The 24024-nt window shown below is 41.4% G+C and overlaps 1 protein-coding gene across 1 annotated transcript in view; it reads left to right on the forward strand.

Moving 5' to 3' along the window:
- Positions 1-24024, forward strand: part of PIGN (phosphatidylinositol glycan anchor biosynthesis class N) — a gene marked incomplete at its 5' end in the record, with an annotated part of 67753 nt that overhangs the window by 15179 nt on the left and 28550 nt on the right. Inside the window, 7 exons of the mRNA XM_070452412.1 lie at positions 1385-1487; positions 7423-7525; positions 9251-9337; positions 12051-12106; positions 12663-12738; positions 14487-14560; positions 19418-19460. Of these exons, the coding sequence (XP_070308513.1) occupies positions 1385-1487; positions 7423-7525; positions 9251-9337; positions 12051-12106; positions 12663-12738; positions 14487-14560; positions 19418-19460 (542 nt within the window). The remainder of the gene's footprint in view (positions 1-1384; positions 1488-7422; positions 7526-9250; positions 9338-12050; positions 12107-12662; positions 12739-14486; positions 14561-19417; positions 19461-24024) is intronic.

Consider the following 24024-nt stretch of genomic DNA (forward strand, 5'->3'; position numbering starts at 1 on the left):
AAATTTATTCTGCATGACAATAGTGAGACTACTCTTTCATTTAAAAAAAAAAATGTGTTCAGATGGTACTATGTTCTGATGCTATTCTGTTCCCTGAGAATAATAAAAGATTGCTTAAATGGATTAACAAACTTGCCCCATGGTTAAACAGTTATAAGCCTTTCATCCAGGATGCCCTCCTGAGGTATCTGTCTTCATTCTCTGAAGCATTTAATTCCAAAGGTGGCACTGGTGATAAAGAATCTGCCTGCCATTGCAAGAGCTGTAAGAGAGGTGGGTTTGATCCCTGGGTCAGGAAGATCCCCTGGAGGAGGGCACGGCAACCCACTTCAGTATTGCCGCCCGGAGAATCCCACGGACAGAGAAGCCTGGTGTGTTACAGTCCGTAGGGCTGCAAAGAGTCAGACACGACTGAAGCGACTCAGCAGAGCGTGGCACATGTTGCATCTTAACTGGGAGTATTAGGGAATTACACACGTTTTCTTTCCAAAGTGAAGGTTGAGAAGTTTATGCTTAGCTGTGCATAGTTGCTTGACCGCGTCCCACTCTTCGCGACGCCATGGACTGTACCCCACCAGGCTCCGCTGCCCATGGGCTTCTCCAAGCAAGAATTCCGGAGTGAGTCACCATGCCGTCCTCCAGGAGATCTTCCCAACCCAAGGACTGAACCCAGGTCTCCCACATTGCAGGCGGATTCTTTACCGTCTGACCCTCAGGGAAGCCCAAGAATACTGGAGTGGGTAGCCTATCCCTTCTTCAGGGGATCTTCCTGACCCAGAAATCAAACCAGTGTCTCCTGCATTGCAGGCGGATTCTTTACCAGCTGAGCTGTAACTGCCCCCGCCCCAGCTCGTTTGCTGTCCCCAGTGACGGGACTGCTTTCTGACCCTGGGAGGGAAGATGACGGCCCGCGCTTGGATTACTCCTGTCACCACTCTCCTGCGTGGTGAACCCCTTTCCTCCTGTCTCCTTTTCTAACTAGCATGCTGTAACTCTCAATGCAATATTTTGCAGTGGGAAAACTTGGAGGAAAGGAGGGGGGGGTGTTTAGGAAAAATCAACCTCTGTCTTTGAATTAAATGTCTAATTAAGAGAAAAGTTGCTGAGTCTTGAGTAATTTTTTTTATTATTTGCATTAGAAAATGATAAATTATTCACTTAGGAGTTATAACAGTGAGGAAGAGCGAGAATGTACACTGAAAAAATCTGAACTAAAATATGGTTAAAATGAGGACGTGTCATTAAACATACGGAGTTTGAAGTGTCTTACAGAAATGAGTAGGGCAAATGTAGTTTCCTTCTGAACGTCACACAGGCAGTAAATGCTGCTTTACCCTGTCCTGGGTCCCTGGCGCTGACCCCACCCGAATCTGTTCTCTTGCAGCCTCCTCCTTCGTCATGCCGCTCCTGAGCCCGCCCTTCCTCTTTGACCGATTGTTCAGCATCCTTCTGTCCTCGATGTCGACCTACCTACTTCTAAGTACAGGGTATAAACTCTTCTAAGATTTTAATTTTTAGTAGCAAGTTTTAAATGGTATACTGACCTTTCTCTACCTATTTATCCTCTGGAAATGAAAAACATGTGAATCTTGAGGAATACATTGCAAGCATTTTTACTCTGTAAAAACTGTTAATGCCTTCATCTCTTCTCTTCAGTTTTCTTTGTCTTGCCGTTTTCACAGTGTTGCCTGTTGTCTTGTGTTTCTGTTTATTTCCTGAAGTTGCTAAAATGTTGCTTACATACAGTGTTAGAAAGTTCGGATAGATTGTAGAGGAATTTTAAATCTCAAACTATAACTTATAAAAATTTTAGTTTTTGTTGCATTCCTTTCATGCACTGTAAATTATGTTTTGATTTGTTCATTCTTTTTTTGAATACATTTTCTTTTATATTTACCCTTAAATATGTAATAGTCCAAATATTCCTTTTGATTCAGAAACCTTCTAGAATATTTTCTTAAAAGTTAAAGAATACATTTTCATTGAAGATTGACGTTTTCTTGTAAAACCAAAAAAGAACAGCTTGATTTGGGTTAGTCTGAACCATTTTCTAGAAATCAGTGAGAACAATGATACTCTATATGTGTGCTTTGAAGAAAAGAGTTCTTCATTTGCTTTTGAATTTTATTTCATCTTTACTTAAATCCTTATGGGGGCAAAAAATAAGCACATTACTCAGTTTCAAAATTCAGTCCAAATATAGGACCTTGATCTCAATTAGAATAAACCTAGGGATTCACCATTGTCCTATCAACAGATTATCATCTATCAATAGTTTATATATGATTTTGTAAAGCCATTTTGTGTCTAAGACTTGGGTTCATTCTTTGGGAAGCCTAATATCTCCTATTTCAGAATTAGAGGGATGTTCTCAAAATGTTTTCATAGTAGACTCTAACATCCTGAGTGATCTAGAACCCAGGAATTCTCGTAGTCTCCTCTTAACAAAGCTCCCCACACCTGTTTTTTCATTTCTCCCCCAGAACCTGACCTGGGGCGTAGCTGTGAAGATGTAATATGAACAGCATGGACATGTTCACCAGTCACCTTGGCTTGAGACTTAGAATTTTCAATTTTCAAATAAAACTTGAAGTCTATCAGCATATTCTTACTCAAAGAGTGATAAACAAAATGAGACTTAATGCTATTCACTCTTTTGTCCTTTATTGGTGAAATTTGAGGATAAATAGTTCAATTATTATCAGAATCCATTAAAGTATATATGAATTAGAATATGCACAATGTTTTAGTCTAGATTAAAAAAAAATAGAAGATAAAATCATTTCTAATCCTCCATTTGAGACAACACACAAGTTTCATTAAGATCATACCCGGAGGTTGTCTTCAGGAGGTGGATGTTTAAGTGCGTTCAGAATATGTGCCAGCTCCTACATAGTCACTTAAAGATCAACAAGCCCTTTTCTTTTTTGAACCTTTAAATTCTAAAGAAATCTAAATCTTTTAATCTAAATATTTAAAGAAATGTATTATAGATTCAAAAATGCAGACAAATCTAGAAAGAGATTTGGTTTCCTGGGTTAGAAATGAAAGAAGGAAAAGTAATTAACATTGAATTTTAAGTCAAAAATATTTCATAGCGTAGAGTGAGTTAATCATATGACTTATATTAGGGAAAGTATTAGTGTTTTATTTTTTATTAAGAAACTTTTTAGTATTATAGTATTTTAAATTATCAATTTCATTGTTAAAAGATACCAAAGCAGATTATCATAAGCATGTTTAATTTTAAAAAATCTAAAAACTGAAAAATCACATCTGAAATCAGAATACTAACGATGAGTGTGACCTTATTAATGAATGTATTAAGAAATATATTTTGCAACATCAGAAAATATATTTACCTTTACAAAAAAATTAAAACAGAGACAGCTGAAACAGGAGTCTAATAATTCCAGTTAGTACATTTTTCAGTGGCAAATCAGTTTTGCAAAACATAGTCCACCTGTTATTGTTCCACATCACTATTTTGGACAACCTAGAGGGTTTGCTATGTAAATAAGTATGAATAGTCAGAATTATAGGATATTTAAAAGAAATGCAGTTTTATTACTTTACAAAAGTTCAAGAATAGAAATTCTAAATTCTAACAATGCATCCTTGATTAAGTGGATAGAGAAGATACATTTTTAATCAGCATTTGATTATTTTTATGCAAATGGAAGCTATTGTAATACTTGAAAATAGTTCTCTTAAGTTGGTTAAGCATGTTCTTCCAAAATTTTGATTATCCCTTTGCTTAACAAAGTGTAATATAAACTGAATGTCTTTTCAGCCCTGTTCAGCTTTCACAGAGACCAAACTAAGCATATCCTAACTTAGTCTAACTTAGTAAGTACACTGTGAGCCCATAATGACATTTTATTGGTATTTTAGTTTATTAATTCAGATACACAGACTTTATATGAGATATTGGTTGTCTAAAGAAATTATCTCTAAAGAAACAAAGTCTTATAAGTAGATTGTCTTTGTCAGATTTATTCACCTACATTTTACAAAAATTGTATTTAATAGTTTTGAAAAGAAGTATATCTGTAGCGCTATTTGTTGAACTATGGAATTTCTGTTTTTATGTATTAGAAAAGAATAATTTCACATATAAGTACAAATATTTTTTAAGATCATGTTTCTTTTTATCCTCAAAGTATACCTTCATTCAATTAGTCAACAGTTGTTTTTCTTCACATTTCTAGTATCCTGAACACTCGACAGACATACAGATAGAATAATTAGTATACCCCAGGTCTGTAACAGTTGTAAACGTCTATAAAATGTGGACTCTGTTTTAAAATGTTAGGCAATTATAAAATGCAGCAATTCAGTTCAGTCGCTCAGGCATGTCCGACTCTTTGTGACCCCATGGACTGCAGCACGCCAGACCTCCCTGTCCATCAGCAACTCCCGGAGTTTAACCCATGTCCATCGAGTCGGTGATGCCATCCAGCCATCTCATCCTCTGTCTTCCCCTTCTCCAGCCTTCAATTTTTCCCAACATCAGGGTCTTTTCAAATGAGTCAGCTCTTCGCATCAGGTGGGCAAAGTATTGGAGTTCAGCTTCAACATCAGTCCTTCCAATGAATATTCAGGACTGATTTCCTTTAGGATGGACTGGTTGAATATCCTTGCAGTCCAAGGGACTCTCAAGAGTCTTCTCCAACACCATAGTTCAACAGCATCAATTCTTTGGCACTCAGCTTTCTTTATAGTCTAGCTCTCACATCCATACATGACCACTGGAAAAACCATAACTTTGACTCAACGGACCTTTATTGGCAAAGTAATGCCTCTGCTTTTTAATATGCTGTCTAGGTTGGTCATAACTTTCCTTCCAAGGAGCAAGCGTCTTTTAATTTCATGGCTGCAGTGAAATCACCATCTGCAGTGATTTTGGAGCTCCAAAAAATAGTCTTCCACTGTTTCCCCATCTATTTTCCATGAAGTGATGGGACTGGATGCCATGATCTTAGTTTTCTGAATGTTGAGCTTTAAGCCAGCTTTTTCACTCTCCTCTTTCACTTTCATGAACAGGCTCTTTAATTCTTCTTCACTTTCTGCCATAAGGGTGGTGTCATCTGCATATCTGGGATTACAGATATTTCTCCTGGCAATCTTGATTCCAGCTTGTGCTTCATTGATTCCAGCATTTTTCATGCTGTACTCTGCAATTAAATTATCATAAATTAATTGTGAATAATATGATATGAAGAGCGACTAGAGAAAGGGGTTGAACCGGTGCCATCAGGGACTAAGGTGGAAATTGAACTATGTATTCAAGAATGGCTAGGATGCAGGCATTCTAAACCCTGCCTTTTCAGTTTCTTTTTAGTCACTGTAAACATTGATTGAACTATGTATTCAAGAATGGCTAGGACGCAGGCATTCTAAATCCTGCCTTTTCAGTTTCTTTTTTAATCACTGTAAACATTGTACAATCACATTTTGCAAAGTAGAGATAAGGAAGAAAACCATATACTAACCCTACCCCTCCTCTCGATGTTCTGGCTTATTTCCTTCCAGTCTTAGCTCTGTACTTATCTTTTTAATACAGTATTAATGATAGTCCATGTACTATTTTGTATCTTTATTTTCTACTTAATTTTAGAAGCATTTTCCCAGGTGGTTCACAGGCTTCCTAAGAATCATTTTAATAGATTTTTAATATTATGTAATATGGCTACTCCTTGATGTTTTTATTATTCCCTTATTTTTGGTCACTTTATTTCTAAATCTTAGTATCATAAATAATATTTTGAGTTACATGTTTTGCCTAAACTTTTTATATAGTTATTAATAGATTATTTTCTTTGCTCACTTCTCAGCTGTATTATAAGTGGGCCATAGAATATGAACTTTTTTTTTACTTTTGTCTTAAGGACAGCACCAGTTTATAATATTACCAACAACCTATGAGGGGACGCACTTCATCATATCCATCACAGTATCTGTACTTTAATTTGTAAATAAAAATATCAAAAGCTATTTTAGTAGGCCAAAAACAGTACAACTTTGTGTATTTTCTGCACTTGTTTTACTAATAATGTTTTCTCACATATGTATTATCTGTTTGTATCCTTGGATGATTAAAAACCTTATATACCAAGTGATTTATATATGCTTTCTCAAAGCTGAATGTTTTCTTCTGCCCAATTTTCAGAATTTTGTTTTACGATTGGTGGTCAAATTTAAAGGATTTTGGTTTTCTTGCTTTCTCTTGTTTGGGAAATAGTACCATATGGATTAGAGTTTGGTAGTTGAAAAAGTTGAGTGAGAAATACAGGTTGTTTTGTTTTGATTTGGTTTGCATAATTTTGTTTTGTAATTTCCACCCAGTTAAGTAGCTCATCAACAAACACTTCTGAGCTGGACCTGTGTGGTGAGAAGACTAGCGTAGTCAGAGATTTTCCAGACCAGTGGGGAAGGCGTGTTAGTAATTAACGTGATCAGAGCAGTATGATAACTACCGTCATGTGTAGAGTATCTGGGGGATTACGGAAATGAAATATGTCTTAAACTAGGGCAGAAAATGATTAGAAAAAGCATCTGACACTGTGTTATCTCATGAACATTTCTCCTTTGTCTACATTATAATTTCCACATTATACACCAGCCTCAAGATGTACTGTACATCATTTAACCAAACTCCCCTGTGAATATTAGGTTGTTTTCTTGTTCTTCTTTTCTGTAAACATATTACCACAAACGTCTTCATGTGGGACTCATGGTGCATATGTCTGATTATTTTCTCAGGGTAAATTCCTAGAAGGAACATTATTAGATTATACTATGTGAATAGTTTTGAGGTTCTTGATGCATAGTACTAGATTGCCTTACAGGAAGTATTATATTTTTATAATTATTATTTTATTATACTTTTATCTGGATTATTTTTTTAACATGAGTAAATATTTTAAGTGGCTGTGGAATCTATTTTTTAATTTCTATGTCAGTTATCAGTGAAGTCAAACATATTTTAATGTATTTATAGGCTCTTTTCTTCTTTTTGAGAGGTTTGTATTCCTATATTATACCCATTTTTTGAAAAAAATGGAAATGTTTATCTAGCTGTTCTCTTTATATTAATAATTTTTACCTTTGTCTTATGTTTTCTGTTTTTGTGTACTTCTGTCATTTACCTTATGAATGACTTAAATATCTCTACTATTTTAAACGTGTCATGGTCTCAAGTTTTGATAAATTAAAAAAAAAAAGATGGTGTTGGTGTTGATATTTAAATGTTGCTTTCTTTTCCTACTTTCTTCCTCTGGAAAGCCTAAAAAAATTAAGTTTTGTGTTAACGTAACTTAGAAGTATTAGCAAAATTGTTTGAATTTGCATTTGTACTTGTTTAATTTTCTTCTTTTCATTTGCGCCCTCTCACTTCCACCCCCGCCTGCAACCCTGTAGGTACGAAGCTCTCTTTCCGCTAGTGTTGTCCTGCTTGATGTTCGTCTGGATACACATGGAGCAGGAGACCCTGCAGCAATCCGTTGTTTCCTGTCGACAGAAGGTAGCTTGTCAGAGTCCCTCTTGCATCTGAGGATACTAAAATACTCTCTATTCCAATCCCATGAGGAAGTTGCAATGCCATTTCATCAGAAAGTCTGCTTAAGACTTCCCTGGCTGTTAGGACTTTGCACTTCCAGTGCAGGGGGTGTGGATCTGATCCCTGGTTGGGGAACTAAGATCTCCACGTGCCACTCAGCACAGCCAGAGCAAAAAATTCTACTTAAAAATTTGTGCTACTTAACGTATTAATAATTAAGTTAATAATTAAGTCAAACAGCTTATAAGGAGATTTTCATATAGAAAAGCATGATTTTATTGTTTTATGAACATATGAGTTGGGCTTTTCTTAAAGATTGTTTGTGACTCTCTGATATAAAAAGCCATTAATATAAGTGAAAGAACAGAGGGCAAAGAATGTTATCTTGTTGCCCTGTTTTCACATTTAATTTTTCTTTCCTTCAATTTATTTTTGTTGGAAGAATATTCATGTTGCCACACATCAATTTATGAATTTGATCATGAAGTGAGATATGTGTTCCCAGGGTTATTTTTCTCTTTCTAGTTATTCTAATCCAAAATGCTTATTCTGTCACCTTAGTGATTGTGGCCTCAGTCCAAACCTTAGACCGTTTATTCAACATAATGTCCTTTGAATTGGCTAAAAGCCAACCAAATATTAAGGCTACCTTTATCATGCTGAGCTGGAGAGTTGATTTATATCTCTTGCCCTTATTTCAAAACTGAAGATATTTATAAGAAATTGATGGTAGAATATTTACAGTTTTACTGAGGTCAGATAAAATGAATGCTGCAGGAAAATGCTTTCATAGTTGATCCATTGATTCATCCTTAACTGGTTCTAGTTGAGTTCACAAAGAGTACTTGATGATTTAGAATAAATAATTTCAATAAAGAAGAAACTTTATTGAAGTATTATTGAATAGTTCCTGGTTTTTAATGTTCAGCCCTGGAGTATTAAAGCAATACATAAAAATTAATTTTGATTAGATTCAAGTAAATGGTAGACTGTCTTTAGTATTAAATATTCAATATTTTAATAACTAAATCTTATTAAATTAAAAATGAGGCTCGTTGTGTTATTTTTAAACTCTATATTTTAGCTGAAAGATATGTCTCTTTCTAGAGAAGAGGATTAACGCATCCTCCGAACTTAGTAGACAATTACATGGGAAGTAGGAGAAAGGGAAAGTCTCACTTTAAAGTTGTCCATGAGTTTTTGTTTTGTGGGGGAAGGGGGGTTAAACAAGAGTGCACCCATCTTATTGGAATTGAGAGACTTTCTATTTTACCAGGACAGAAATATTTTACTTATTTATACAGAGAAATTTATACAGAGTTTATCATGCTTTTTAATATCTTCCCATACTTGCGTTTGAGAAGATCAACTGAGAAATCAGGTGTTAGAAAAGGGAAGGATTATAATAGTGATTTTGAAGTGAAGCATTTATACAGGATAAGGAAAACCCAATTCTCACTTTTGTTACACATACGGCAATACTACAACTCTGTTCAGTATATTATTAACAGTGTATTTTACCTTGGCAGATTTTATTAGGTGATATTAAGCTGTAGGAAAAGATTTCTTATTTTTTGTGTGTCAGTGCAAGCCATCTTCCCAGCTGCTGTAACTGAGACGGTGAGCGTGCCCTGGCGGTAGAAGGAAGCAGCCTGCGCCCGCGTGTTCATCTCTCTCCTTATCCCGCAGGTCTCCACCATCCAGTTCACCTGTAATACCGACGTAGCCCAGTGTCGAGACCTCTGCCTGGATGACATCCGCAGGGCCTTTTTCCTTGTATCCTTTCTGGAGTTTTGTTTTAAGGCACTGCAGCTTCCCATTTAATGGAACAGGAGAAGTGCTGGGGAGCAGGGGTGCAGTTTCCGCCTGTCGCGTGGTAGTGGTGTTATTAACCTTGGAGGCTGTTTCACTACCCTCCCAAACATGGTTTTCTCATCCAGAATGAACTTCAAAAAACTTCTGAAACTGTAGAGAAGCATAAAGAATGATACAGCAGGCAAATGAGTTAGGTTTGCATCTTTTTATGTGTACTTTATAAGGTACTCATATAGCATGTCTCACGAGGTTGCTGGATCACCTCAGAGGCGCTACTGTGTCACAGCTGTTAGCATTAGAAGTTTGGAAGATGGTGTGACGGAATACCATCTCGCTCTGGGAAGGCGAGCTGACCGGCTTCCAGGTGTCCATCAGGAGGTGTCTCCTTTGAATGGACACAGTGAGTCTGGACCACTGAGGCCCGGAAGATCAATGCTCCTCTTCTCTCCTCCGCCTCTTGCCTTCACTCTCAATTTGGCTTTCTGTCTTTGCCGACTCCTTCCACTGAGCCTATGCTAATAAGACGCTTCTTCCCCTGACCCCTGCTTCCTCCTGAGTTACCCTTCATCTGTCCCTTGTGTTTACAGCCTAGCTCCCTGCCGCTGCCGTTTCCTCCCATTTATGTGCCGTGCCCTCCGCCTAGATGGGTGCTTTGGAATGCTTGTCTTTGCTGTGCTGACATCCTCTCGTGGTCTGCAGGCCCTTCCTGATTGCACAGTGTTTGGTTTCACTTGGCTAGTCTTACAGTATTCAGCGCAGTTGATTTCTTTCTTTTCCTTTGTCCTCCAGAACGCGATCCAGGTTCTCTTCTCAGATTCTACACCACCTCTCTTATTCTTCACGAAAACTCACTCTGCCTTTGCTCTTGAACCATGCATCTTTTCCTCCGAGCTCTGTCATTTATCTTCTCCTCTAAACGTGCCTCTCCTATAGCTTTGACTGACACCTCTGTACAGACACCTCTGAGCCCGACTTCTCCAGCCCTGACCTCAGAGTCACGTGGCTACTATCCTGCCGCCGGCGTGCGTGCCAAGTTGCTTAGTCGTGTCCGACTGTGTGACCACATGGTCTGGAGCCCACCAGGCTCCTCTGTCCATGGGATCCTCCAGGCAATAGTCCTGGACCGGGTTGCCGTGCTGTCTTGCCCAGGAATCGAACCCATGTCTCATGTCTCCTGCATTGGCAGGCGGGTTCTTTACCACCAGCTCCACCACACCCTGCTGGGCATCACCAAATACATGTCCACACTGACTGACGACTGCCCACCCCTCTCCAGAGTCAGTCTCTGCCTGACCTCATCTCATTTAATGTCGTTGCTGCACTCCCAGCCTCCCAGGCCGTCACACTTGTCGTGCTTAACCAGCCCCCGACCGAGGTCCCAGGGCTTCTCTCCTCCATGGCCACTCTGACCACACTGGTTCAGACTTTCCTGTCCCCAACATATGGACTATTAAAAGAGCTTCATAGTTGAATTTCCTGCCTCTAATTATTAGTCCCCCTGATCAAATATTTCACTATTGTTGGTATTTCTTGTTTGTATCACTCACTGAAAATGCTTGCTAACTCTTCAACATCTCCACAATAAAATTCAAGGCTTTTTATTAATATGCCACTAGTCTGTATTTCTTGCTTCGTGTTTCTGTACCCTTCAGCAATACCCTTATTTTCCCATTGTTTACCTTTAATGAATATTACCTACTTCTACCTATCATCAAAATTTTAGTTACCAATACCCTTATTTTCCTATTGTTTACTTTTAATGAATATTCCCTACTTCTACCTATCATCAAAATTTTAGTTACCATATGAGCACTTTATGCTGTTTTATTTATAATTATATTTTTATTGCCTAGCTCTGCCTCTGACATACTGAATGATAAATATTGGTTGGTTAGTTAATTGGTTGAATGCATAGAACCATGAATATGTTTAAGGCTCAAGTCACCGACTCAAATACTACTTCTTCAGTGAAATTTGTCGTGATTCATACTTCCTCTTCACTGTTTCTGTACCGCTTTTGTGTATGTGTCTATAATAATAAAGTAACTAACATTTATCGAGCACTTTCAGGGGACCAAACTCTGTTTTAAATGCTTTACTAGCAATAAGTTCTTAGACACCAATAAAACTAATATCTACTTTTTATTACTGCACTATTACAAATATAAGTTGAAGAAATGTCAAAAATGTTTAACACTTTCTCACCCTCTAATTGAATTCTTTTAAAACATGGCATCTTATTTCTTGCTGAGCCTCCTGCAGAACCTGGCACATCTCATGTGTAGTGGGCCCAGCGAGCGTATATAAACTGAAGCTGTGTTTCAGCTGAAAACGTCTATCACTTCTTTTAATCTTTGGCTCCCAGCTACGGATTCACAATACTCCAGTGCTTATGTGAGAGGGGAGGAAAATAGTGACCTTCCCAAGGTGGCCAGTGACAAGCGAGTGCGACTCCCAGACCTTGCTGTTCTCAGCATGTTGCTTGTTCAGCCTGGTCCTCTCCAAATACGTTCACAGGGAAATATGTTGGAACACTCGTTTTCAGAATTCACCACCAAATGTACAAGTAGAGAAAGCAAGTTACCCTCCTGGTGGAGTAGATGCGCCTTCTCTAAATGAAAAGGAACTTTTATGGGTTCTGACTTGTTTTAGCGTTTCCTTTAACTCTATTTAGGTTTTCTTCTTAGTGACAGCCTTTTTTGGAACTGGAAATATAGCTTCTGTTAACAGGTAATTTTAAATAAAAACTATATATATATATATATATAACCAGAAAATATACAAGTTAGGGATTTTGTTCTTGCTTTTTATACTGAAGGATGTATTTTGGAAATTGGTACATATTGGCGCATACAAGTCTATCTCATTCATTTTACTGACTTTGCAATAATTCGTCTAAGAAAATACTGATTTTCTTCCTTTCGGGCTGCCTGGGTCTTTGTTGCTGCACGCGGGCTTTCTCCGGTTGCGGAGCGTGGGGGCTCCTCTCTGGTGGGTGTGGCTCGTGGGCACAGTGCTGCCCCAAGTTCCACCTTGCATGCAGTTGCTCCACAACTGGTGGGGTCTTCCCGGATCAGGGATCAAACCTGCGTCTCCTGCGTTGGCAGGCGGATTCTTCACCACTGAGCCACCAGAAGAGCCCCCGTAATAATTCTTGATACACTGTATACTTGTGCTATAGTAAGAGTAGCTTTCAGAAAATTAGTTTAAACATCCTTTTCAGAAGAACAGTCAAGTTGCAATAATGTGAATTCTAAAATCCCTTTTCTTGTTGTTGATTCCTTAGCTTTGACCCTTCCTCCGTCTACTGCTTTCTGACCGTGTTTAGTCCTTTCAAGATGGGAGCCCTGATAATGTGGAAGGTTGGTTTTCTTCTTTTCTTAAGATACTGATTAATTAAGATTATGAACTCATTGTCCCATGAAGATCATGTGATATGTGACATTAAGATTATGAAGTGGCAGAGTTAAGTAGCTGGAAAGTAGATGCCTTCGCAGACACTGCTGCGTGGGAGTGGGGGACGCTTTAGCCTTTGCTCCAAAATAGCGTTAATCTCCTTGGTTTAGTCTTAAGCCCATTTAACTTCAAAAAAGTAGAGAATCTCTGTTAGTCCCAGGAAGTCCTATCAAAGGTGATTAAAGCCTGGGAAGTGAAGGGTGGATCAAAACTGCCTTGCTTCTCAAGATCAAAGGCTCCCCGAAGCTGTGTTCCCCACCCATGAGACTGCCAACACATTATCATCTTTTCTCATAATCCTTGTACCTAGAATTGATTTATTCATTCAATAAATATGTCATTGAAGGCTTATCAGCACCAACTGGGTCCTGAGGATTCTAAGATAATGACAAATTATCAGCTTTCTAGGGGTTCAGACTCTCCAGTGGAATGTAATTCACATTCTTTCCCTTTCTCTCTAGGATCGTTAAGCTTGTCTTATTCCCTGTACCATAGTGTACATTCTTTGCACTTAGTGTGCATTTGTTTAAATATAAGAACTAACATCTGCCTAAAATCTGATTGCTTCCTGTTCAGATCACATAAGTAATAATTGTTGAAAGTATGTGTATCTTAATAGGATTAATATCCTGTTTTGTTACTGCACAAATGCAAAGGTGATTTTAAGAAGTGTTAAAAATATGCTCATTTTCTCATGTCACATTCTCTGTTATTTTGAAATGTGTATTAATAGTTTCTTTAGTCTTTATGTATATTTTTCTTGATGGTGATAGTTTTTTTCCTCAGTCTGTTAAAGATCATGAGCCTTTAATTAAAAATAAGAAAAAAAGAAAGAAAAACTAAAGTTTACATTAAATGCTCAATCTGTAATCTCCAGCTTAATTCAGGCAGCTTTACTGATGAAATGTATCTGGTCACTTTCACTGACCGATGTGGCTGGAAGTGAAAGTCCTCTTAGAACTCTTTTCACTCATGTAGCCTTCACTTGAACAGGAATCTTATGCAGTTTTGAACATAATCTCTTTTCTATATTTTCTCCCTCCCCTCTTTGTTTAAGCATCTTGTGTGTGTATTTTTAACTGGTCATTGGAAAACAGTATCTCAAAATATTAATGGTGTTATTTCTGGCTTATAGATTTTTTTTCAACCAATGTAAATTTTATTATACCTTTCTCCATTTTTTTTAACAGAGTATGAATTTTATAATCAGGAATAAATTAGTTTTGAAATAAAACAACAGAAAGCAATGGTTAAGCAGCTAAATCATGTTAATAGAGTTGTAGTGACAAATAACCAGATGAGTTCAAGAATCTGTGAATCAGATCTTTAGGCTTCATGATTAATTTGATTTGGGCCTTGTGTGCCTTTCACACCCTCTTGGGATCATGTGAACATGGTCATTAATTATTATAATGAGTTCAGTAGAACAAAAATTTGGAGTAGGCTTTATTTGAAATATTTGTTATTATCTCTTTACTACCTATGCTGTTGATGTGGATTTCTAAATCCATTTCATCACTATTCTGTATGTCATTGGTATCATGATTTTATTTCAGTGTTTGCTTTCCACTAATACAGATAAATTTTGAGAAATTGAAATATTTCTTCAAATGCTACAGGCACCCACGGCATCATTTGTTTTTCTTTCAAACAGATTTTAATCCCCTTTGTTCTTGTGATGTGTGCTTTTGAAGCTGTTCAGTTAACTACTCAGTTATCTTCTAAAAGGTGAGATGAATGCTTTGAATTTGTTCATTTTTAGGAAATGAAAGTAAACATTTGATGGTATTTTCTGTGATTGCTATTAAGGTACTGTAACATAGCTTGTTTACTATAAAAATGAGGGAAAAAATGTTCCATCCTTTGAGCCAGAATTGTGTTGTCATTAGAGGAAATAGCTGATTAGAACCCTTAACATAAAAATATGCTTTTTCAACTATAAAATATCATTAGAATGCTGTCCCAGCTAGAGAGGAGCTGCCCTAGATAACTATAAAATATAAATCTCAAATTCTTGTAGTTAGTAATACATGTTCATTGTAGATATAGCTGTGCCTACAACTCTAGGTGATATCATTCTGTTTTCTTTTGGATTCTTTCATAAATGTGTATTAGATAAATGTGTTATAACGTTATGTCATTTTATATGGGTTGAAATTAGCTTCTAGATGTCCCTAATTTATGTGGTTTCTCAATCTTGATCACTACACTTTTGACAAATAGAATAGGAAGTATTGTTTCTGAGTTTCTAGGACTTTGTGGAGCAGTCAATGTGTAATCACAGACTCTGGAGGAGAAACTGTCAGCCCCACTGTTTGCTCTTTCATCTGCACAGCACTGATCGGCCTTTCTGAGAGAAACTTGAGATGAATAAGTAGTTTCCTAGCAGTTTTATTATTTTTTAATCAAACTGGAATATTCAGTGCTGAAAGTATAATGAATATTAGAATAAATGTGCATGTTCTTCTTGATGAAGTTAAGCTAGAATTGAGTGTAGCATATTATTATGCATATGCCATAATTTTTTTTAGAAAGGTTTTCTTCCACGTTTCAAAAATAGTAGAAATCTTATTTCTAATCTACTTTAGTATATTTTTACAGGATTTTTACTTGAATTTAACATTAAAAGCACTGTACTTTGTCAATACCACATAGAAAATACTGACTTATATGCAATTAAAAAAAAAAACTAGTAAAGTGACAGACATGTGCTTTCCTGCATCTCTGTTAGTGAACGCAATTTTTTAAGAAGGACTTTTAATTAAAGTCAAAATAAGAAGAGCTTGTGGAGAAGGCAGTGGCACCCCACTCCAGTGCTCTTGCCTGGAAAACCCCATGGACGGAGGAGCCTGGCAGCTACAGTCCATGGGGTTGAAAAGAGTCAGAAACCACTGAGCGACTTCACTTTCACTTTCTTTTAAGAAGTGCACGGCACATGTGGGACAAGAAATAGAAGACTCATCAAAATATGTGTGTGTGTGTGTGAGTGTAGTAATTTTAACTTGAGACTCAGTTCAGTTCAGTTCAGTCGCTGAGTCGTGTCCAACTCTTTGTGACCCCATGAATTGAAGCACGCCAGGCCTCCCTGTCCACAACCAACTCCCGGAGTCCACCCAAACCCATGTCCATTGAGTCGATGATGCCATCCAACCATCTCATCCTCTGTCGTCCCCTTTTCCTCCTGTCCTCAATCTTTCCCAGCATCAGGGTCTTTTCAAATGAGTCAGCTCTTCGCATTAGGTGGCCAAAGTATTAGAGTTTCAGCTTCAGCATCAGTCCTTCCAATGAATATTCAGGACTGATTTCCTTTAGGATGGACTGGTTGGATCTCCTTGCAGTCCAAGGAACTCTCAAGAGTCTTCTCCAGCACCACAATTCTTCAGCACTCAGCTTTCTTCATAGTCCAGCTCTCACATCCATACATGACTATTGGAAAAACCATAGCCTTGACTAGACGGACCTTTGTTGGCAAAGTAATGTCTCTGCTTTTTAATATACTGTCTAGGTTGGTCATAACTTTCCTTCCAAGGAATAAGTGTCTTTTAATTTCATGGCTGCAATCACCATCTGCAGTGATTTTGGAGCCCCCAAAAATAAAGTCAGTCACTGTTTCCCCATCTATTTGCCATGAAGTGATGGGACCAGATGCCATGATCTAGTTTTCTGAATGCTGAGCTTCAAGCCAACTTTTTCACTCTCCTCTTTCACTTTCATCAAGAGGCTCTTTAGTTCCTCTTCACTCTCTGCCATAAGGGTGGTGTCATCTGCATATCTGAGGTTATTGATATTTCTCCTGGCAATCTTGATTCCAGCTTGTGCTTCCTCCAGCCCAGCGTTTCTCATGATGTACTCTGCATATAAGTTAAATAAGCAGAGTGACAATATACAGCCTTGAAATATTCCTTTTCATATTTGGAACCAGTCTGTTGTTCCATGTCCAGTTCTAACTATTGCTTCCTGACCTGCATACAGGTTTCTCAAGAGGCAGGTCAGGTGGTCTGGTATTCCCATCTCTTTCAGAATTTTCCACAGTTTGTTGTGATCCACACAGTCATAGGGTTTGGAATAGTCAGTAAAGCAGAAATAGATGTTTTTCTGGAGCTCTCTTGCTTTTTCAGTGATCCCAGCAGATGTTGGCAATTTGATCTCTGGTTCCTGTGCCTTTTCTAAAACCAGCTTGAACATCTGGAAGTTCACGGTTCACTTATTGCTGAAGCCTGGCTTGGAGAATTTTGAGCATTACTTTACTAGCGTGTGAGATGAGTGCAATTGTATGGTAGTTTGAGCATTCTTTGGCACTGCCTTTCTTTAGTATTGGAATGAAAACTGACCTTTTCCAGTCCTGTGGCCACCACTGAGTTTTCCTAATATGCTGGCATATTGAGTGCAGCACTTTCACAGCATCATCTTTGAGGATTTGAAATAGCTCAATTGGAATTCCATCACCTCCAGTAGCTTTGTTCATAGTGATGCTTCCTAAGGGCACACTTGACTTTACATTCCAGGATGTCTGGCTCTAGGTGAGTGATCACATCGTTGTGATTATCTGGGTTGTGAAGATCTTTTTTGTACAGTTCTTCTGTGTATTCTTACCAACTCTTCCTAATATCTTTTGTTTCTGTTAGGTCCCTACCATTTCTGGCTTTATTGAGCCCATCTTTGCATGAATTGTTCCCTTGGTATCTCTGATTTTCTTGAAGAGATCTCTAGTCTTTCCCATTCTGTTGTTTACCTCTGTTTCTTTGCATTGATCGCTGAGGAAGCCTTTCTTACGTCTCCTTGCTATTCTTTGAAACTCTGCATTCAGATGGGTATAGCTTTACTTTTCTTCTCTACCTTTAGCTTCTCTTCTTTTCACAGCTATTTGTAAGACCTCCTCAGACAGCCACTTTGCTTTTTTTCATTTCTTTTTCTTGGGGATGGTCTTGCTCCCTGTCTCCTGTACAATGTCACGAATCTCTGTCCATGGTTCTTCAGGCACTCTATCAGATCTAGTCCCTTAAATCTATTTAGTACAGCGTAAAGCTAAATAAAAAGGGAGAGAACTGAGGCAAAGAAGGCAAAGTGTGACTTTATAAATGTCTTCTCTTTTGACCTTTAAACCTTTATAAGTCACTGGCATTCCCCCGTAATATTATACTGACCACTCAAACTTCATTTGTGTACATTGAACTCAGCGAGTCCCTTTCCTCCTGGTGACCTCTAGCTGCTCCTCCTGTTTTTTTATCTAACCTGTTGTGGAAGGTCAAGTCCGCCCATCCCTCATTGCTGTTTCCACTTGCTGAAAGTCACCAGTGTCATCTCGTCTTTCTGTCCACGTTTCAATCACTGCCACAGCCCACTGTTGCCATTCCTCTTCCATGCCCTTAGCTGACCTCCCTGCATGTACCCCTGTCCTCCGAGAACTGTTATCTACGCCACAGACAGTGCAGCCTTTAGACCTCCCACTGGCCCCTGGTTCCCGGGGAGGCCAGTCCTGCAGCCCTGGCTGCGGCCCGGCTGGCCCCTGTGGTCCGCCTGCACCTCTCATGCTTGTTTCCCGCAGCCCTTTGCTCACACTCTCGTCCGGCTGGCCGCTCGCTGTTCCTCGGGCACCACGCACGTTTCCGCCGCACACCCTTGTTCGGTGCACGCATGGTCTGCCTGCAGTGCTGCTGCTCATCCAGTTTCATGGTCCCCGCCGCACGTCCAGGGCTCTGCTTAAATGTCTCCTCCGCATAGATACTCGCCCAGTCATTCCACTTTTCTTCCTAACATTTAACACCACCTGACCTTTTCTTGTTATTGCAAACATTCTATTTATTATTTGTCTCCCTGAATTAGATGGTAAGCTCTGGTCACCTGATCTATTACCACCAATAAGCACAGTGACCAACATACCATAGAAACTGAAAACTTATGTGCTAAATTTGTGGTAGAAGTTACTAGCATAAGATAAAATTGGAAATGGCTACTCCTGCACATTGTGACATTTCTTTTAGACACAAGGCTGACTTAACGATCTTCTACCTTTCGGTTCCCTAGAGCACTAAAAAAAATGTGGCCCAGGAAAAATTAAACTTGGTAGAAAGAACACCAAATAACACTGTAAAAAGCTAAAACCACCCAGAGTAAAATGTGTAACACAAGGATCATAAGGGATCCTGGTAGCGATGGAAACACTTTGTGTGTTGCCAGCACTGGTGGCAGCATCCGGGTTGTGGTCTTATCCCACAACTTAGAAAGACTCACCAGTGGGGGAAACTGGGCAGAGGGCACGTGGGCTCCCTCTATGTCATTTCTGCAACTACACGTGAATCTGTAATTATCTTAAATAAAAGGTTTAATTAAAAAAATCATAATTCATATCCCTTTCATATACTTGAAATAAATATTCAAAATGTTAAGTAACATTTTGAAGTCCAGCCCATCACTGTGGGACAGGAGTCCATGATAATGTGAAAAGAGCTTTTGTCAAATGCATTTTCAGGAGCAGAAATACTAATACCAGAATGTTAGGTCATTTGATTATTCTAATTTTGATTTTAATATGCTTTTAAAATGTTCCCGCTGTGTTACATGTGTTTTTTATTTATTTTTTTCCAGTCTTTTCCTCATGGTTATCAGCATATCAGACATCATGGCTTTGGTAAGACATTACTGGATATTCAATATAAATAAGATTGAGAAGCTAAACATCAAGTTAATTTAATCAAGTGAAATATGAGTGCATTTCTGTATATGAACTCTTTAGACACTGAATTATAAGTGCTGACGTAAGTTACACATAAATTACTTTCTTTTTTTTTTTTTAGTTTCGATGCAGTAAGAATGCTCTTCTTAGGGTGTCAAAAATCATCTAACTTGATTTATTAGAATCTGTGTTTTATACATAGTCTTCTATGGTGCATTGTATTAACTTCCATAGGAAGTTAGGTGTTAACTTCCATAGGAAGAAAACATAAAGCGCTAACTTTAGATTCAGGTAATATATAATTTTCCACCTTGAGATGTTGATTTTTAACCTTTTAGTCAGATTGAAGAAGAAAGGAAAAAAGAGTGGGGAGAAGGAAGGGAAATAGGGAAGAGGAAATAGGATAATGTTAAGACCACAGCTCTAATGAGGAGTTCTGGAGAGGGACAGGTAGCTGGGCCTCTTATATGTAGTGTATGAACAGATAGACCCTGTTTTACACCTGCAGGTTCAGGAGGTTCCCCTCACTACCCTCAGGTTTGAGCATTCACTGAATGGACTCAGAGAATTCACTGAAGACTGTTAACACTCACAGGTGTGACTTGTTACAGGGAAACGTGATAGTCGCTCAGTCGTGTCTGACTCTTTGCAACCCCATGGACTGTAGCCTACCTAGCTCCTCTGTCTTTGGGATTCTTCAGGCCAGAATACTGGAGTGGGTAGCCATTCCCTTCTCCAGGGGCTCTTCCCGACCCGGGAATCAAACCTGGGTCTTCTGCACTGCAGGCAGGTTCTGAGCCAGCAGGGAAGCCCGTTAGAGCGGAAGGAGCGGACGCAGGTCGGCGGGGGGAGGTGTGCTGAGGGCAGAGTCCAGCAGGGCCCCGCGGTGGAGTGCTGGCTGCCTGCCCCGTGGAGCGGGGACAGCTGGGCTCCCCCGCATTGACAGCGACAGCGCTCGGCAGAGCCGTGACCGCCAGACTTTTACTGGGGCTCAGTCACATTCCCATGGCTGTCTTTAATCCCCAGCCCTCTTGGCGCTGGAACTGATAGCACATGACCCAGAGCCCTGAACATAAATGACAGGACTCGACCGTCCAGTGGCTGAGGTCCCCGAGGCAAAAGGCTCCTGTCAGGCAGGACCTTCTAACGCCCCGCAGTAGCTGGCGGCCAGGGCCAGCCCTCTCTTTAGAGAAGGGTCCCTCTTCACTAGTCACCTTCTTGTGCTGGAGGTGACAAGGCTGTTAGGACAGCTCCCAAGTCAGAGCCCTCGTCACCTGGTTCAGAGCAGAGCGTTTTTATGCTGCATTGGACTGGATGTGTCCCTGACGCGGACCACACATAATGTCAGGACAAGTGGGCTTTGGGTGTGCTCACAGGGTGGCAGAAAGGCAGAGCCGTGTTAACAGGAGGGAATTTAAATGCTCTGGTTAACTTTATATGAAGAATCAGACTGCTGAGTTTAGCTCAGAGAGCCGTGTGCGGGCGAACCGCTGCTCATGCCTCACCCCTGCCCTTGTTTCCTGGACTCGGCCTGGCCGTGGACTCCTGATGCTCATGCAGGTTACCCCTCGGTCAGAACACGCTCCTTCTCTGACCGCCCCAGCCTCCCCTTCGCCTCTTACTTATCGCTGAGACCTTTGGAGTTCTTGTCGAACAGCCCTCCCCTGCACCCTCGTTGGGGTGTGCCCCCTTCCTCTGAGCTCCCGTCCTGGCCTGTGCTTCCAGGGACGGCACTCATTTCACACACACACACACACCCAGCACACACGCCTGACCATCTCACACACACACACCCAGCACACACGCCTGACCATCTCATACACACACCCAGCACACACGCCTGACCATCTCACACACACACACACACACACCCAGCACACACGCCTGACCATCTCACACACACACACCCAGCACACACGCCTGACCATCTCACACACACACACACCCAGCACACACGCCTGACCATCTCACACACACACACACCCAGCACACACGCCTGACCATCTCACACACACACACCCAGCACACACGCCTGACCATCTCACACACACACACCCAGCACACACGCCTGACCATCACACACACACACACCCAGCACACACGCCTGACCATCTCGCACACACATACCCAGCACACACGCCCGACCATCTCACACACACACACCCAGCACACACGCCTGACCATCTCACACACACACACAGCCAGCACACAGGCCTGACCATCTCACACACACCCAGCACACACGCCTGACCATCTCACACACACCCAGCACACACACCTGGCCATCTCACACACACACACCCAGCACACATACCTGACCATCTCACACACACACACCCAGCACACACGCCTGACCATCTCACACACACACACACCCAGCACACACGCCTGACCATCTCACACACACCCAGCACACACGCCTGACCATCTCACACACACCCAGCACACACACCTGGCCATCTCACACACACACACCCAGCACACATACCTGACCATCTCACACACACACACCCAGCACACACGCCTGACCATCTCACACACACACACCCAGCACACACGCCTGACCATCCCACACACACACACCCAGCACACACACCTGACCATCTCACACACACATACCCAGCACACACACCTGACCATCTCACACACACACACCCAGCACACATGCCTGACGATCTCACACACACCCAGCACACACGCCTGACCATCTCACACACACACACCCAGCACACACGCCTGACCATCTCACACACACACACACCCAGCACACACGCCTGACCATCTCACACACACACACACCCAGCACACACGCCTGACCATCTCACATACACACACACACCCAGCACACAGGCCTGACCATCTCACACACACCCAGCACACACACCTGACCATCTCACACACACACACACCCAGCACACACGCCTGACCATCTCACACATGCACACCCAGCACACACGCCTGACCATCTCACACACACACACACCCAGCACACACGCCTGACCATCTCACACACACACACACCCAGCACACATGCCTGACCATCTAACACATGCATACCCAGCACACACGCCTGACCATCTCACACACACACACCCACACCCAGCACACAGGCCTGACCATCTCACACACACACACACACACACCCAGCACACAGGCCTGACCATCTCACACACACACACCCAGCACACAGGCCTGACCATCTCACACACACACACCCAGCACACACGCCTGACCATCTCACACACACACACCCAGCACACACGCCTGACCATCTCACACACACACACCCAGCACACACGCCTGACCATCTCACACACACACACACCCAGCACACACGCCTGACCATCTCACACACACACACACCCAGCACAGACGCCTGACCATCTCACACACACATACCCAGCACACACGCCCGACCATCTCACACACACACACCCAGCACACACGCCTGACCATCTCACACACACACACAGCCAGCACACATACTTGACCATCTCACACACACCCAGCACACACGCCTGACCATCTCACACACACCCAGCACACACACCTGGCCATCTCACACACACACACCCAGCACACATACCTGACCATCTCACACACACACACCCAGCACACACGCCTGACCATCTCACACACACACACACCCAGCACACAGGCCTGACCATCTCACACACACCCAGCACACACGCCTGACCATCTCACACACACCCAGCACACACACCTGGCCATCTCACACACACACACCCAGCACACATACCTGACCATCTCACACACACACACCCAGCACACACGCCTGACCAACTCACACACACACACCCAGCACACACGCCTGACCATCTCACACACACACCCAGCACACACACCTGACCATCTCACACACACATACCCAGCACACACACCTGACCATCTCACACACACACACCCAGCACACATGCCTGACGATCTCACACACACCCAGCACACACGCCTGACCATCTCACACACACACACCCAGCACACACGCCTGACCATCTCACACACACACACACCCAGCACACACGCCTGACCATCTCACACACACACACACCCAGCACACACGCCTGACCATCTCACATACACACACACACCCAGCACACAGGCCTGACCATCTCACACACACCCAGCACACACACCTGACCATCTCACACACACACACACCCAGCACACACGCCTGACCATCTCACACATGCACACCCAGCACACACGCCTGACCATCTCACACACACACACACCCAGCACACACGCCTGACTATCTCACACACACACACACCCAGCACACATGCCTGACCATCTAACACATGCATACCCAGCACACACGCCTGACCATCTCACACACACACACCCACACCCAGCACACAGGCCTGACCATCTCACACACACACACACACACCCAGCACACAGGCCTGACCATCTCACACACACACACCCAGCACACAGGCCTGACCATCTCACACACACACACACCCAGCACACAGGCCTGACCATCTCACACACACAC

This window comes from Odocoileus virginianus, chromosome 22 (assembly GCF_023699985.2).
Source record: "Odocoileus virginianus isolate 20LAN1187 ecotype Illinois chromosome 22, Ovbor_1.2, whole genome shotgun sequence".
Taxonomy (NCBI): Eukaryota; Metazoa; Chordata; class Mammalia; order Artiodactyla; family Cervidae; genus Odocoileus; species Odocoileus virginianus.